This window comes from Alnus glutinosa, chromosome 9, assembly GCF_958979055.1.
Source record: "Alnus glutinosa chromosome 9, dhAlnGlut1.1, whole genome shotgun sequence".
In the NCBI taxonomy this organism is placed as follows: Eukaryota; Viridiplantae; Streptophyta; class Magnoliopsida; order Fagales; family Betulaceae; genus Alnus; species Alnus glutinosa.
This window is the reverse complement of record NC_084894.1, coordinates 19,993,092-20,010,371: the sequence shown is the minus strand read 5'-3', so window position 1 is coordinate 20,010,371 and position 17,280 is coordinate 19,993,092. Positions and strand designations below refer to the sequence as shown.

At 34.5% G+C, this 17,280-nt stretch overlaps 1 protein-coding gene across 1 annotated transcript; it reads left to right on the top strand.

Moving 5' to 3' along the window:
• Positions 1 to 6,209: 6,209 nt before the first annotated feature.
• LOC133878147 (LOB domain-containing protein 1) lies at positions 6,210 to 8,141 on the top strand. Its single transcript, XM_062316656.1, has 2 exons — positions 6,210 to 6,701; positions 7,456 to 8,141. Exons 1-2 carry the CDS (start codon positions 6,444 to 6,446, stop codon positions 7,843 to 7,845), a joined length of 648 nt encoding a protein of 215 aa, XP_062172640.1. The 5' UTR covers positions 6,210 to 6,443; the 3' UTR covers positions 7,846 to 8,141.
• The last annotated feature ends 9,139 nt before the right edge of the window (positions 8,142 to 17,280 follow it).

Sequence of the window (17,280 nt, the reverse complement as noted above, 5' to 3'; positions counted from 1 at the left end):
TAAAGGAATTTTGAGAATTTTGACAGGATTTAATTGAAAATTATGAAGGGGTGAAATTGAAAAAAAAATTGAAAGATAAATACACTACGTTGAAAGCTTTTGAAGTTTAGAGAGGAAATTACGAAAGCGGCGACAATTCAAGGAGACTAAGTGAAGTTTATCCTAAAAAATATACATCACATGTGAGTCATGTGGTGCATTTGTCGTCCAAGTTAACAAAAAATTCTGAAGGGCAGATACTTTTATATATGTGAATTACAATTTTTTAAAAATTTGAGAAATATTAGGGTCTGTTTGGATTTGTGATTATTTTGTATTGTATTGTATTTTACTATTCTTTATTATATTTAAAATTACGAATACCGAGAAAATTATGTTTAGATGATTTAGAAATTAAACCAACCCGAAACAAAATTATAAAAATTTAGATAAAACTGAAGAAGAATTTGAATTTAAAAAATTCACCCAAACATATATATATATATTTCAAAAATAATAAAAATAATAAAAAACATGGGCTTTTGAAAAATATTACAATTTAGGCATATGTTCCTGCCAAAGAAGAAAGAATTGTAGGACTTTGTTGGCGGTCTGAGTGGGATACTGGCTGGAGCAAAGACCTTAATTTGTCTGCCCTAAACCGTGTGGGGGCTTAAACCCGGCCAGTTAGGCAGTTGTCGAATAGAATAACATTTAGGGTAAAAAAAGATTAATTAGGGTAGGGAAGAAGGTCTAGAAAACACGTCATTTTGAAATCCTGCAAAATATTCCGATTTGCCAGTTGGAGCTGGTTGTAACTTGTACGTGCAGGGTATTCCATGCATTCATGATTCATTTGGTTTACAGCTTAGCTTTTTTGCATCATTTATCACGAACAGAAATATTTGGTCAAGTCTCAAGAATGTTTTTTGGTCATGGTCTTCCCACCTAGTCCGTACCACGTGTTGCACAATTCCATTGGCCTAAGGGTGCCCTCTTATTTATTCTTGTCGTCCACCTTAGGCTGCAATAAGAGAGGGGAACTTGCATTTATTAAGTGTGCAACCTACTTTTGGCTTAATAAATAGGGTCTATAGTATTTGCAAATTCGATAGGTATTTATTAAGCACAAAATTAGGGATTATGATCGTTTACAATTTTAAATAAATTTTAAATTATCAAATTATGTAATTTTAGTCGTTTTTATGCATCGAAACGTTTGAAAAATGCCACCTATTAAAATGGTATCATGTTACAGTTGTGAATTAAGTATATTTTCATCAAGTTCTTTTGCTCTATATGCTGTCAACAAGTTTTGAGCAAAAAATTATATTTTGATTTTATGAAAAGAAACGTCTCTGCAAAAGTGAGAATGAAGCATTTTCGGAGGGAAATTTTTTCTAGCTGCATCGATAACATGCGACATTTTTAATAGGTGGCATTTTTCAAACGATTCGATGCCTAGTTAAAAATGGCATAAATTGTGTAATTTGAAAATTTGTTATTTCTTTAAAAATAAATTGTAAGGGATCTTGATCTCAAAATCAGTGGGTTAGAATTAAAGAGTATAATCTATTTAATTAAATGGGTTTAGATGTTGACTTACATAGTCTGATCATAATTCGTGTTCGTGTGTCACGTTCGAGTTTTGTCGATGCATGAATATAAGACTATATAAGTTAACTTTAATCTAATCCATTTAATTAAACGGGTTATATTCCACAACTTTAATTAACCCATCAATATTCTTTTCGAAGATGGTATAAAAAATTATAAACCTAAATGACGTGGAAGATGATTGAGGTCCTAAAAATTAATGGTGGCATTTAGGGATGGCTGAACGGTGAAAGTACCGATGCCGTATAACATAAGTGCACTTAGAGGGAGGGCAAAGGAGCAGCGCGTACGACGACCATTCCAAAGTGATTACGACAGGACGTACGTGAGCCTTTGATACGACCCTTCCTCCCCTATCCATCATATCTTATTATCGTCTACGTGCGACTCTCTCAAGGAAGATAATAAATATTTCTATTTTACATCGCTTGTTTGAGACAATTCACCTCAAAATAACAACGTGTTATATGTTTTATTATTATTATTATTATTTTTTTTTAAATTAATTAAAAAAATTAAGAGTGGGCGTTCTTACCTTACCTTACCTTGGTGTAAACATCGTAGCAAATTTTTGTTAAAAACCAACCTAAACCCTAAGAAATGTCTTGAGAAATGCAGACGTTCTTTGAAGTCGAATTAAGGATATGTTTAGATTTATGATTTTAAAAAACGCGATTTAAAAATTTTATTATTTGAAAACGTGTTTTTTATAAAACAGTTAAGCGTTTGAGAAAATCGCAGTTTAACTTTTAAAATTTGTGCGTTTTCAAAAAAGCACCTCATTGTCTGCGATTTGAAAATGCAAATTTTTTACGTTTTCAAAACTCAATCCCAAACTATCAATTTTCTACGATTTATTTAGTTTAAAGTTGAACATTTTGTTTTTGAAATCGCAATATCAAATACACCATAAGTCATAGCTTGACCCAACCGAATATATTCATCAATAAAACCCACAATAGTTTACATACTATATGTATATGTGGTTGTTTTGTTTGCATATAAAAAGATAAACTTGAAGTCGTCATGATGTACTTGTTGGTGGATCGAACATCGCAAGATGATATGATTGATAAACATTTGTTTGGGACGTTTCACATTTCACACAAAAGCAACCAAGGTGAATCAGGAGATATACAACAATGCACATCTTAGGTAGACCCGGCCGCTTGGCTGGATCGCCATGCCCAAACGACTTGTATTCACGTGTTACAATTTGTTACGTGCTTCTATCAAAGTGCATGTAGACATTATTTGCATTCTAGTCCTCTAACATTTGTGTGGCGGCTTTCGGGCTTCACCCCGCCACCGGCCAATCTTTCTCATACGTTGTACCTTAAAAAATGATAATAACGTGTGACGTGGTACTAACTGATCTGATACCATTTTATAAGCGCACGTAACAAGATTATTTGAGGTAAGTCGTTGATCTTCTTATATAGAAAACTTTTTGAGCCTCGCAAGTCACAAAATACGGAATTTGTTGATAATAATTTGAAAAAAGTGATAGTTTCCAGCATTCCGTATTGCTACGAAATCGTATGATCAAGATAAGATAATTAATCCTTATCTTTAATTGAATTATTTCTCTTAATCCTGATCTTATCCATGTAGACTATTGAGTATTGAGCCATCAGGAATTAATCATGACGCAATCGTGGTAAAGATATATTCTCAGCCAGTTCAATGCATTTTTATTTTTCTTGACTTTTAAAAGCTGATTTGTAAAACTTTTCTCACAAGTTTACAGAAAATTGGTGACATTTTGGCTACAAGGTGGGAACTGAAGGGGGTTTAGTTTACATTGGTTGCGTGCTCATCTTTCATTCAATAAGAACACTACTACTTGGTGAGTCAAAGGAGTAAACCGTAAAGTGCAGTCGGCTACTAGAGTTTCCTATTGTCAAAGGTCCACACGTTAAAGACTCTTGGAGCACAAGAGAGATGGCCAGGGCCCAGGAAGGTGGTGGAGAATGGAGATCACAAGTCCAACCTTTAATTTTCTACCCCAAAATTGAAGCTCGATCTCAGTTTTCTTTTTTTTCTTTTCAAGAAGTGGAAAAATTGGTCACTAAATATCAGAACTCCGAGATTATAGTATGTTTGGAATTGCGTTGGAAAATAGAGCTTTTATTAATAAAAAAAACCCAAAAAGTCAGTATTTTTAGAGACGGTTTAGAATTGCGTTAAGGAGCTTAAAAAATGTTTTTAATACATAAAAAGTTGAGCAAAGCAAATAGTGTTCATCTGTAGTTAGATTATTTTTTATTTTTATTTTTTCATTTCTAATAGAGACGGATTTAATGACTAGTGGACATTGCCACATCAACCCAATAGCGTGAAAGTGGGATATGAGATAAGTATGTAGCATTACTTGAGAAGGAAAAGGTAAAAAAAAGGGTATATTTGGCATAGCTAGCCTTTTTTTTTTTTTTTTTTGAAATAGTAATAACAGTTGATTGATGCGAAATAAAAGTGAAAGAAGAGTTTTGAGCGGAAGAAGTTAGAAAGAATTGATTGATTTGATATAATTATAGGAGAAATGAGTTAAGAATTTAGAATTTTTGGCAAGGAAAAGCGAAGATTTTTCTCCTAAGTTACTAGAAGCATTGTTTTGAAGCTCTTAAACGCTGTTCAAAGAGACTCTTAAGCTAATAATTGAAAACAACTTGCACAAAAGCGTCACAATCGTGAATGGGAGCTTACGACTTGCTTACAGGGTTTTCTTACTTCATGTGCGCAACGAGTGACCGGCACCCCACCAACCATACCCCACATGCACTCGCACTCGCGCGCTCTTCCGCTCTCTCTCTCTCTCTCTCTCTCTCGCGCGCGCGAACACACACAAGCACTTGGCGGGCATTGGGATACTTGGTCGTTCTCAGAAAATGGGGGCAGGTCATGAGGTGGTTGTTGGAGAGTAGAAACATAGCACTGTCTCGGTGGTGGCAGCAACCCCACACGGTCACCAATAAAGGGTACTTGTATCACCCACATGTCATCATATCCTTGCAAAGGCTGAAATTGAAAGTAGTTATAGAAGCGTGGACCATCTGATTTTTTTTTTTTTTCAGGCAAAAAAACCAGAACATTTTTTGTTTGTGACAGAGATAATGAACAGTGGTTTTGTTTTGTGGGTTAATTAATTCTGTCGGGCATCTAAAAGTAGGCTTATTAATCACTTGAATCTTCTAGCTAGGATTGTAACGGTTTGTTTAGAAAGGCTTATTAGAGTATGACTTTTCTGCTCTTTGGGTTGAAATTATACTATGACATGAGTCCAAGAAAGTTGGAGAGAGGGAGGCAAGTTTTTCTTCTTGGAAAGCTGTTCCACTTGAAAAGTTTGGCAATTCATAGAAAATTTGGGAAGATGAACAAAACTTTCATGGGCATGTTGTTGATGATAAAATATAGGGGGAAGTCTTTTTCTATCAAGGACTGGAAGTGGGGTTAGGAAACAAAATATAAAAAAGATAGAGAAACAATTTCAAATTAATTAAGCAAAAACCCTCATTTTAATTGTAACAAAGTAATTGGAAATGAATTATTAGTAGAATATTATTTTATAACTTGCTCACACGTGTTAACATGTGACATATGAAGTTACGTGAATCATTAATATTTTTTTTTTTTAAAAAAAAAGTTATTCCATTACATATCGACACATGTCAACAAATTGTAAAATAACTTTTAGTTTAATATTTTTCGTTAGAGTAAACCTCACGTTTGTTTTAAGAGTTTCCTAAAATTTTTCTTTTTTGTTTTAAATATCAGTCGACATGGTTTGCCAATGGACCGATTATCATTCTTAATATTATCATCTCACAATTGACCAATTGCCGCCCATTAAATTCTATATATGTAGATGAAAAGTTGGATCAGAATCGGATGCAAAAACCGCTCCCCTTCCCTTAATTTTGTCCTATAATTACCATGGTCAAACATATATATAGTACTATACGTACAACTTGAATTTGTTAAACGTTTTTAATTTTATTTTTATTTTGAGATGATTAGAACAATTAATGGTTGTTAATTTCTTCAAAATGAAAGAGAAAACTGTTTGTTAATTAATGTTTTTAAAAGGGTATTTTTTGTTTTTTATTTTAAAAAATATTTTGATGAGATAAAAAAATAAACATAATATTAAGTATTTTGTATTAATTTTTGATTTGTTTGTTAATGATTTTGATTTTAGTGGAAAAAACAAAAAGAGATGGAAAAAGTGATACTGATATCAGTGATACGACTTTTCATTGCACTGTTCTGATGTCTCCATTAGCTTTGACGTTTTCAACTAAGTATTTTCCGTCCTCTTCGTTTATATATTAAAGAATAAAGACAAATGGTACAACTTCTTCTAATATTTTTTTTTGGAGTTTTTTATTTTTATTTTGATATGATATTATGTATTTTTTAATAAAAATAAAAAAGATAAATCAAATTGTAGTTTTTCTATATTAAAAATATAGTATTTCATCGGTATAAAAGAATCCCAAAAAACACGCAGTACAAAGAAGTCTAACATTTCCTCCTATATAAATATTAATCTCTCATGTGCAGAAAGGAAGAGATTTCAAACTTGAAGAGTTTTCACACAATAAGCCAAAAAACTACAAACCTAACTGGATATGGTCGCAGCCACAACCTAACGGTAAATTTCAACTGATGGCGTCGATATCTCTTCGTGATGACGCCCATTCCAAGGCCTCCAAACCCCTATTTATACGCACTTTGTGCTCCAAGAAGACCCCATCTCACCTGATCTCTCTGATCTCTCTCTCTCTCTCTCTCTCTCTCTTCTCTTTCACAGACAAATACCATACACTTATTCCAAGCTAGCTAAGATGGAGTCATGCAGTGACACAAACACAATAAACACAACCACTTCATCAACCCCTCTCTCTCACTCTCCTTCTTCATCATCTTCTCCTCCTCCTCCGTCTCCGACGGTTATTCTAAGCCCTTGTGCTGCGTGCAAGATTTTGAGGCGACGGTGTGCGGAGAAATGCGTGTTGGCACCTTACTTCCCTCCGACCGAGCCAGCCAAGTTCACCATCGCTCATAGGGTGTTTGGTGCCAGCAACATCATCAAGTTCTTGCAGGTACTTTGACAATGATCTGGTTTAGGTGTCGTAAAAAAATAATAAATACTGTAAAAAAAAAAAAAAATTAGTTCTGTAGTTTTTTCAACTCTCTGTTTGAGAGAGTTCCAAGTATTGGACTAGCTAGTTGAAAATTGCTGTTCTTGCTTTTCTCATATATCATTCTTTTAAATTTGGCAATGAACAATATAATGGTGCCATAATCGTTAATTATTGAATAGCGGGGCCATATTTGTCAAACTCTAAATATGATCCATCTACCCTAAATTAAATTAGGTTGGACTAAAACTATCCGCTAATAATTTCAGTATTATTTTTTTTTTTTTGATAGAAAAAGTATTCTCTTATGATATAAAAATAAATTTAATTTTAAATATTTTATTAGTGTTTTGTGTTTGAAATTGTTTATTATAAGTACGTTCGAAAACGACCGCTCATAACTGTACGCGCACGGCGGCTTGCGATCACATTAAACAATATCTCTCCATTCATATTTGAAAAGTACGTTGGCAGTGTGAACACAAACAAAATTGCATAGAAAATTTCCATTTTATTTTGTTTTTGTTTTGCTCATGCTTATCAGGAAGGCATTATTAATGTACGCTCAACATAGAAGAAGGAATCTGATCGACCACATGTACACGTATATAGAGCATGCTTGTTGACCAAATTAAAACATGTATTTTCTAACAAGTCCTTTATGTTTTGCTTATTTATTTACTCACCCATTTTATTATGGAACATTATTCATCAGGAACTCCCAGAATCCCAGAGGGCAGACGCAGTGAGCAGCATGGTTTACGAGGCGAGCGCAAGGATCAGAGACCCAGTTTACGGGTGCGCGGGCGTGATATGCCAGCTCCAGAAGCAGGTTAACGAGCTGCAGGCGCAGCTAGCCAAGTCACAGGCGGAGCTGGTCAACATGCAATCCCAGCAAGCCCACCTTGTAGCCCTGATTTGCATGGAGATGTCACAATCTCCACAAGCATCGCCTCAACAATCCCTTCATCACCATCATGATCATGACTTCACCACTACTACTACTGCTACTAGTGTTCCTCACAGCTACATGCAGACCAATCCTTGCTTCCTTGACGATAACAACAATCTAGGCTCGATTTGGGATCAGCCTCTTTGGACATGATCATGATGATCGATCAGATTGAGTCATGATATATAATCTATAATTAAGGTAGCCGTATTTGAAAACTCCTTCTCCTAAGGAGAAGTAAGGACATTGAATTAATAAGAAAAAAAAAAAAAAAATTAGTGTATGAACAAAAGTGGAGGGAAAAATGTAAGTTTAGGATCTAATCTCTTTGTTAAGGCTAGGCAAAGTAGATGGGTCTTTTTCCCTCCGTGTAATCTTGCAATAGTGGAGAGAAAGAGATATGTTCGTTCTAAGTCCATATATATGTAAGATGATTATTGGATCTTCAACCAACTTTTTGGTCACCTACTATAATTGTCTCTTAAATGGATATATATATTAATATATATACTTCATGATCAATTCCTTGTCAAACTAGCTTTTGACCATTAATTCTTGCTTTTGGTCATTCATTTATGGTGGCCTTGAACACTCGAATCTATTATGCAGTCTATTTCAATAGGCAGAAATTTTAACAAACTCTTGACAAATTTTGGTGTTATTCTTTATAAATTGAAAGCGTCAAGAATTTAGCTAACCAACCTAGCAACCAAGACTTTTATTTTATTTTATTTATTTTTCTTTAGCAGGGTGATCGGCCACTATTTCTTTGATCAAAGTAATTCTACTCTTCACTCCATTATATTTATCACACCCATTGTGTAGTGTGTTTTTAACATACATGAAAAGCCAATTAAAACATATTATATAATTAACCGGTGTAAAATTAGAATGAAAAATGAATGTGTAGAATAACATTTATCTTTCTTTAATCGTCCTGTTGACGGAGAAAATGGACAGATTATAGGATACTTTGGTAATTAAAAATGAGACCCGGCCATCAGATTTTACAACTTTGTTAGATTAGAAGTGCACCATTATGTGTTTGCATGATATATACTCCAAATATAACAATAATTTGTAACTTTTTTTTGTGTTCTTTGTCTCTGATTAAAAGAGAAAAAAAAGAAAAAAAATTAATAATAAGAAGAAATCGAGAGCTAAGAGACTGAGTCCCTAGTTTCTTCCTTAATATATATCGGCGAAAAGTATTACCTTACTATTATTTTTAATATGTGTGTGTATATATATATATATATGATGTCCAATCCAACAACTCAAAGAAAAAATAAAGTTTGCCTTGACCGAAAACAAAACCTAGCTAGATTGTGCCTTTCTACGAGGTTACGCGTTGTGTTTTTACTGCATGTAATCAAATGTTATTAGTTGTGACTCTTGTTACTGTCCCTATCTTTTTAGAAAGTTAATTTCAATCATTTTATTGACAATCATATTGATCAACAATTTAATAACATGTATAGGAGAAACTGGGCCCACTTTGGAGCATATAATATATACCAACAAAGGCTCCGTAACAGACATAATTGGTAGAAAAGAATAAAAAAAAAGATCGAGAATGCGTCGAATAAATGATACCGAATCGATCAATTGGCTTCTTGGCACCTAGGGCAAGAAAGAAACTGCTAAAAATAGCTATTTTTGAGCTAGTACTCCAAAGATGAGTTGTATGAAAAGTTTCCTATTACAACGGCAAAAGAATTTGGTGGCCATGGAAGGTGATACTGATAATGCATGACTGGACCAACGATCAGGGAAGTGTCCTGCTGTTGACACTAAGGGACATCGGATTTAGATCTAACAAATGAGGCACCGACTATAAAGAGACAAAGAAGGAGGAAGAGAGAGAGGATATAAAGGAGATCGTGCAAAGATACTCTTGTGTAAAGATAAAAATAGCAATGGTGGGTAGGGTATGTATATGTGTGTGCATGCATGGTAGAGGGGAGCAACCGTCATGGGTGGCTCTTCCATTAGGCCAATTATGCCGTACACAAAAATTTCCTACAAGTTGGTTTGTAGTAAACTTAAATAAATCATTATTTAAAAGTGACATGTGTCCTTTAGGCAATTAAAAAAGTATGTGGGAAGCACATGCAATTAAAAAAAAAACATATTTCTCACATGCAAGGGATACATGTCACTATTAAAAGTTGATTTTTAAGAAATTTATGTCCATTAAAATATTAAGAATTTGGGAAAAAAAGAAAGAAAGAAAGATGGAGCGTTTCATCGTGGAAATTCAATGCAAAAAAGAGTAATGCTTTGCATTAAGGAGGGCTAGCTTTAGTTTTCTTTGTATCCTCCCAAATATTATGTGACTTTTTAAGTATCATTAAATTTGAGATAATCATTATTAAATTTTAATTTAATGATGATTTTAAAAATCACAAAACAATTGCGAGGACACAAGGTGAACTCTAGCCCTCGTTATAAAATTACTCTGCAAAAAAATTCATGGAAAAAAAAAAAAAAACTGAAAATCTACGTTGTCATAGGCATCAATTAATGCATAATCATGTGCAACCTCTTCAAAGAAAATAAATAACAAAATTTGCCATTGATGACTCTTAATGATTAGTTAAGTTGAAAATATAGAGTCGAAAAGAAATTACAACTAACGAGATCGAAGACGCAAATAAAAGTGATGTAAATTGATTGAGGACACTTTCGGAATTTTGAACGGTATATATGCTGTATGGAAGTGACATGTTAATCGTAATTTTTTAATGGTGCAACTCACGGACTTGCTAAGGAAGCATTATTTCTGTGTGATGAGCAACGTTTTTTTTAAAGAAGTTCTCCATACATTTCTGATATCATTTTTGTCGAACGTTGTGCTTAAATTGTTATTTATATGAAGTGCTCGATTTCAATCAAAAGAAAGAAAAAAGTGATGCAAATTGAATACTATGCTTACAAAATCATTGAATATTGGAATGTTCTTAATTATTAAGGTTGAAATATGAAAAGAATTAAACGTTTTAAAGAGAGAGGATGGAAAGTCTCGAAAGTCTTAAAAGAGAGCATCATCTTATTAAAAAAAATTAAACGCTCAAAAGAAGTACATGTATGGCTTATAGAATATTTTATTGACATGAAATACTTATTACAATAATTTTTACATAATTTTTTTTTTAAAATTAAATTTGAAAAAAATCCTACATAAGATCGGCAACCTCACAACAAATTAAAGATTAAGCGAAGATATTAGAAAAAAACTTAATTAATAATTTTGTGTTCCAAGAAGTGGGAATATTATTATTTTTAAATAAAAAATATAATTTAAAAATAAAATAAATATTAATTGAAATATAAAAAATTAATATTACTTAATTTATCGTTTTAAACCTCAAAATGTATTGATCGGGTCGTAACAACTGTGGGTGATGCAGTAGGGGATAAATTAGAGGTGACGTGTTGGCATGAGAGAAGTAATAAATCTGACTTTAGCTTACAAAAAAAAAAAAAAAAAATCTGACTTTCAAAACACAAAGAAAAAGAAAAAAAGAAAAAGAAAAGAGGAGAAAGAAAAAGGAGAGAGAGAAGGTGGAAAAGAAAGAAGAGGCGGAGGTCTTTTTTCTCATTCCCGACAATACTTAGTTGGAGTTAGAAAGCTCTCTCGCACGAGCAACAGGGGGAGAGCCTAATTTCCCAAGAAAGAGAAGAAACGGTCAAGGAGAGGGCAAACTTCATTTTTATTATTAATTGTTATTAATACCGACGTTTCAATCAAAAGAAAATAAATATTATAAAACGGTCGTATAATTAGCTAGGGATGACGTAATAATAGAAATTAATTATTTTTATAAAGATTTTTTTTTTTTGAAAAAATAATTTAAAAATTAATTTTAAGAGTGATAATTTATGTTTGCGTATCGAGTTTCGATGGTGTCAAGACATGAATATACAACCATATAAGTTAACTTTAACACAATTCATTTAATTAAACGGGTCAAACTTCTCGACCCTTATTTTATAATTTTATATTGGATTCATATGATCAATTTCGTGGTTCTTGTAAAAAATTGTATGTTATTATGTCGCGTGCTGGATTCAGATCTTGCCAAAGTATGAATATATAACTATATAAGCTAGCTAACTCTAATCCGACCCATTTAATTAAACGGGTCGGACTCCTCAACTCTAATTCTTTAATTTTATGTTAATTTTACGTCTAATTTAGAAGTCGTATAAATATTGTCCGTTGGCTATCAAATTATTACAATTACGTGCATAACAAATTAACAATCATGTAATAGTCTACTTAGGGTATAAAAGATCAACACAGCATGTGTACCGGTACGTACGTGGTGATCTAGGTTAATTAATTAAGTCTTTAACGTAATGATGGTCCGTGTCCCACAAACGCGTTTTTGGTTATAATTCAAATCATGTGCACCCCACGTGAGTTGATCCTAAGCTAGCCAGTAATAGAGCGTCACCTGTCGGCAACCTTTAGGTGGTCTACTCTCTCTTTCTCTTTCTCTTTCTCTTTCTCTTTCGCTTTCTCTCTCTCTCTCTCTCTCTCTGTCTGTGAGGGACAACCTAAATTATCTCACCCAACATGCCATGATTTTCTATGCATGAAACGGGGGACACAAATATTGATCTTTTTTTGACTCAAAATTGTAAGAAGTTATAGGGATATTTCAGTACTTATCAAACCCTGGTTGATCTGAGTTTCAAAGTCAATGCTATTCCATCGGGTAAAAATTTCCCTACTACCTGTCATTTCCATGCGAAATATGAACCTCAAAAAGTGACTAAAAGATATGGGGAGTACAACATATGATGCACGAGCTATATATGCATGTCAAATGCAAATCACGGTCTAATTACTTTAATTAAAAACGTTTAAGAGGTTTTAATATTAATTAATATAATGGTTGTTTCGAAGAAGATCAGGGCGACACGTACATGTATACAATATTTGGATGCAACAAAATAAAGTTTTGATCATAAAATTCTTTATCCCAATTGTACTCTAAAAATAAAAAAAAGGGACAATTATAGACGGTTTTTTTCTAAACGGTTTCTAAAATCGTCTAGAATTAAAATTTTACAGACGATTTTTAAACAGTCTATAAATAAATAAATATGGACGGTTTGAGTAAACCGTCCATAAATTTACAGACGGTTTTGATCAAACCGTCGATAAATTTATAGATGGTTTGGAGAAAACTGTCTGGAAATTTACATTTTCGGACGGTTTTTTTCAAACCGTCTGAAATTATTGATATTAAAAAAAAAATGGTGACAAAAATCGCTTGGATTAAAAAAAAAATAAAAATTAATTATGGACGGTTTGAAAAAAACCGTCCAGAAATGTAAATTTTCAGATGATTTTTTCCAAACCGTCTATAAATTTACAGACAGTTTGGAACAAACCATCTGAAAATTTTCAAACCGTCTGAAAATTCATAAGTATTCAAATGACACGGATACGCACCTAACTTTTCAGCCATAGATCGATACACTATCAACGGCTTAAACGCGTCGAAAGAAAATGACACGGATTGAGAAGCATGTCAAAATGATGCATATTCCCCAAGCAAAGAAGGCGTATAGCCCCTCTGAACCCCACGTCGCAAATGTGAACCCCAACCCCTCATGAACCCTAGCCGGCCGAACGACAACCTTGAGGGTGAAGCAAAATGCTATTCATCGACACTTCAATCTAAAGGGCCGGGTCTTTCCTTTTTGGGTTCGTTGATTCACACAGGCGACGAGATCTCGACGGAACGGCGGGATCGGGACAACAGGAGAAAGTGCCGGATCTGTCAAACCCACGCTGGTGTGCGTGCGTTTCCGGCCGAATCTGGTGAGGCCGTCTGGGTTTCCGGCCAGATCTGGCGAAGTCGTCTGGGTTTTCGGCCGGATCCGGCCGAAACCCACACTCGGTATCTCTCTTTGGCCGCATACAGAGAGAGATTCGGCCGGAATACCACGTATTCCGGCCGGTTCTCTCTTCCTTTATCTTTCTCTGTTGCCGGCCGGTGTGCGTGGGTGACGGATCTTTCTTCCTCTCTTTCTTTCTCCGTCGCCGTCCGGATCTCTCTTAATTCAGATCATATTAATTAGTTTTAATATCAAAAAACTAATTAATATAAAAAATAATCGAAACAAAAAAAAAATTAAGTCTGGACGGTTTTGGGCAAAACCGTCCATAATTTTTCTGGACGATTTGGCCCAAACTGTCCAGAATTGTTTCTAGACGGTTTGGGTCAAACTGTCTGGAATTCCGGACGGTTTTGCCCAAATCGTCCAAAAATTTATTTAGCAACACAATATTTCTGAACGGTTTAAAACCGTCCAGAATTTTATTTTATTTATTATTATTATTTTTTTTGTAGTGGTAAGCCGGACGATATTGAAAAATGAGTGTTAATTGTTCAAACTCAACTCAACAAAATAATACGTAGACTTGAGCTTAAGTCGATCGAGTTCTGTAAGGGTGATTGAACTCGGTTCGGCTCGACTCGACCATACATAGTTGAGTTCAAATTCAATTCGAGCTTTATTCAAATAAGTCTCAAGGAGTTGTTTGGAATCAAAATAACAAAATTCATTGCTAAAAACTACTCAATATTGATTGTATTAATACAAAACAGCAGAAATACAAAATAAGTATCCCATTGTTAATGCTCAACGTACATGGACCATAGCAGTTCTTTTTAATTCAACAAATTAAAAGATATTTGCCATGGATTTTATTTTTTTGTTAGTGCAGCCCATCAATGCAAATGCGACCTCTCACCATGTTTGAATTGAACGTGACTAGCTAGGCTAGTATGGAAAGAATATACAAGTACTTGGGCTAAAACCTGCTCTAGTATGAACCCTCCAACTTAAGGAAGCAGCAAAGCCACCTTCTGCACGCCAATCTTTAGAACATAGAAATTTCGGCTCACATTGAACCGTACCCTCCAACTTAAGGAAGTAGCAAAACCACTTTTTGCATGCCAGTCTTTAGAACATAGAAATTTCGGTTCACATTGAACCGTACCCTCCAACTTAAGGAAGTAGCAAAACCACTTTTTGCATGCCAGTCTTTAGAACATAGAAATTTCGGTTCACTTTCCTTCGGATTAGCATCTCTTACTTTTAGGAACTTTTGAAATGGGCCCGATGGAGCTAGCTGCCTTTGGAGCAGGGAGCCTATTGCAAGAAAGCTCCTCTTATATTTTTCTATAATTTTTCATTTCTCTTGTACTTTGGGCAGAAAATTATAAGGGATCTAAATAGGACTGGGAGTTAGATAAAACGGTACCAGAATAGGTATTTTTATCCTTCGCTCCGCTACTGTTGGTAATGTCAAAATTTTCACCAACTTTTTTTTTGCCAATCCATGTTTCTGTCATCGTCCATCACAATCATGTCGGTTGCGGTGGTGGTTGGTAATGTCGGTTATGAGCGGTGGAGAAAACATAGAGAGGCTGAGACTAAGAGGTTAGGGTTTGAGAAATAAGAGGCTTCTAGCTAGAACTCACTAGAATGTGATGACTATATATATAGTCATTTCAAAACGACATCATTTTGAAGGATAAAAAACAACACCGTTTTAGATGACTATGTACTATTAATAAAGGATCATTCGAAACGACGTTGTTTTGATAGATAAACGACGTCGGTTCAATACTTCAATTTGCTATAATCTCGGTAATGTTGAGTTGTTTCGGTTGAAATAATGACGTCCTAAAACCTATTCCGCATGCCAAACCGACTTTGTTGGAAAGTCAAAAAGTCTATCGCCTACCAGCCGCTGGCTAGGTAGTGTTGGGCGGTCCTCAGCCAGTAGGAAGTTTTTGTTTTTTTTGAAAATAATCATAAATTAAGTATATGAAGTAGCAATATTAAGGGTTGAATGGTATTTTGAGGGTAATATCCCTGTTGTTGGTTTATTTTATTGGCTACATTCTATCGACAAAAACATTGGCTTTTCAGGGACACCATAATTTAGAAGACTTTCAGAATATTATTACAAGATTATTAATCTAGAAATGAAATGGCTGAACAAGGAAAGATGTGCAGTATATTTATCAAGAAAAGGCAAGTGCTTGTTGAAGAAAGAATCTATGAAGATTTTTCAGAATCAGCAAAGTTGGTTTCCTTGCAGACCATTCGGATGGATAGAAGCAATGTCCGAACGCAAGTCACATAAAGTTAGTGTTCGATATCTGTTCGGACGTGAACCACAAAGAGCTCCTGTTTGCCACTCCGGATGGCCCAATGGACGCGGACCACCTAGAACACCCGTTTACAAGGATGTCCGGACGCAAAAGTGAAGACTGTAGACGGAGAAGCTTTTCCCTGCAACAGTCAGGATGCTAGGTCAAGCCATCTAGACGCCTTTCAGTAAAATATAAAGTTACTGTAGCTCGTCCGGACGCTCAAAGTCCTGTTTGGATGCCGCCACCTAGAAATCCTGGTTTGTGTAGAATTAAGATTTCTGAAGCCTATTTAAAGGTGTTTCTAGGCATTGTTTCTTTAAGAATTCCTGAGTAGAATTCCGTTGTGCTAAGAGAATGTTTTGTTACGTATAAACGTTTTATGTATCTCTCTTAGAGTCTTTGTTTATTGAGTTGTAACTGTTCAACCATTTGAAGTCTAACTAAATAGGAGCTCTAGTTAAGGGATCAATTGAAGAAACTCTCCAAACGTGTATGAGAGAGAGGCGCTCAAGTATAAGTACTTGTTAGAGTTCAAGATATGACTACTGCAAATGTATTGTGAGTATGAATGTCTTGTAACTAGCAATTTCTTCTAATAATCGATTTCTTAGATTTGACTGCCCCGAAGTGATTTTTTTCTTTGGTGCAAAGAGTTTATACTTCGTAACCAAATATCTGTGTTCAATCTTTTTATTGCTTTACATATTTGATTGCTTGTTTGGTTGCGGTTAATTTAGGAGTCTATATTTATTTCACTTGTCCGCATCCTTTGAGATTCAAGTAGTATTGAAGGGTCTCGAGACAGTCATGCCCCTACTTATGCCTTATGTTTTGGTGTTTTCACAACTTTATGCAGCCCCTATTAAAAGGATTGAGTCATTTTTTGACCAATTTCTTTTTGTTTGTTTGTTTGTATTTATTGCATTGTTATTTTTCGTTTTGGATATGTTCTTAGGGAGTCCACCCCTTTGTTTAGGTCTTCTACTCTCTCTTTCTTTTGAATCAAGAGTAAAAAAACACCATTCCATGTAGCCTTTTCCCCTCTTCAATTAAAAAGAAAAAAGAAAGAAGAAAGAAGAAGAAGAAGAGAGGAATTAGATAAATCTAAATAATTGGCATAGTGGCATTAGGTTGTCCACAGTTGAAAGGGAACATAACAAAATTAAATCTGAAAAATGTGATGCAGTTGGAGAAGGTAAGGAAAAGTCGCGTCTGAACAGGGATTATGAGAGACCAAATGTACGAACACTATTTCTTAAAAAATGTGAAGGAAAGCAAGTCCTGTCCATGTTTCAAGAACAAAGAACAATGGGAACCTAAGACGTGGTTTTTGAAATGGAGTCACGTTTATTACATATTTGCACCTTTTATGCTTCGGTTTCTTTCGTGCACATCC

Excerpts from the sequence above, each read along its gene's own strand:
- LOC133878147 (XM_062316656.1), top strand. The coding sequence starts at position 6,444 with ATGGAGTCATGCAGTGACACAAACACAATAAACACAACCACTTCATCA. Across the intron at positions 6,702-7,455 it reads ACATCATCAAGTTCTTGCAG|GAACTCCCAGAATCCCAGAG; the intron begins GTACTTTGACAA and ends ATTATTCATCAG.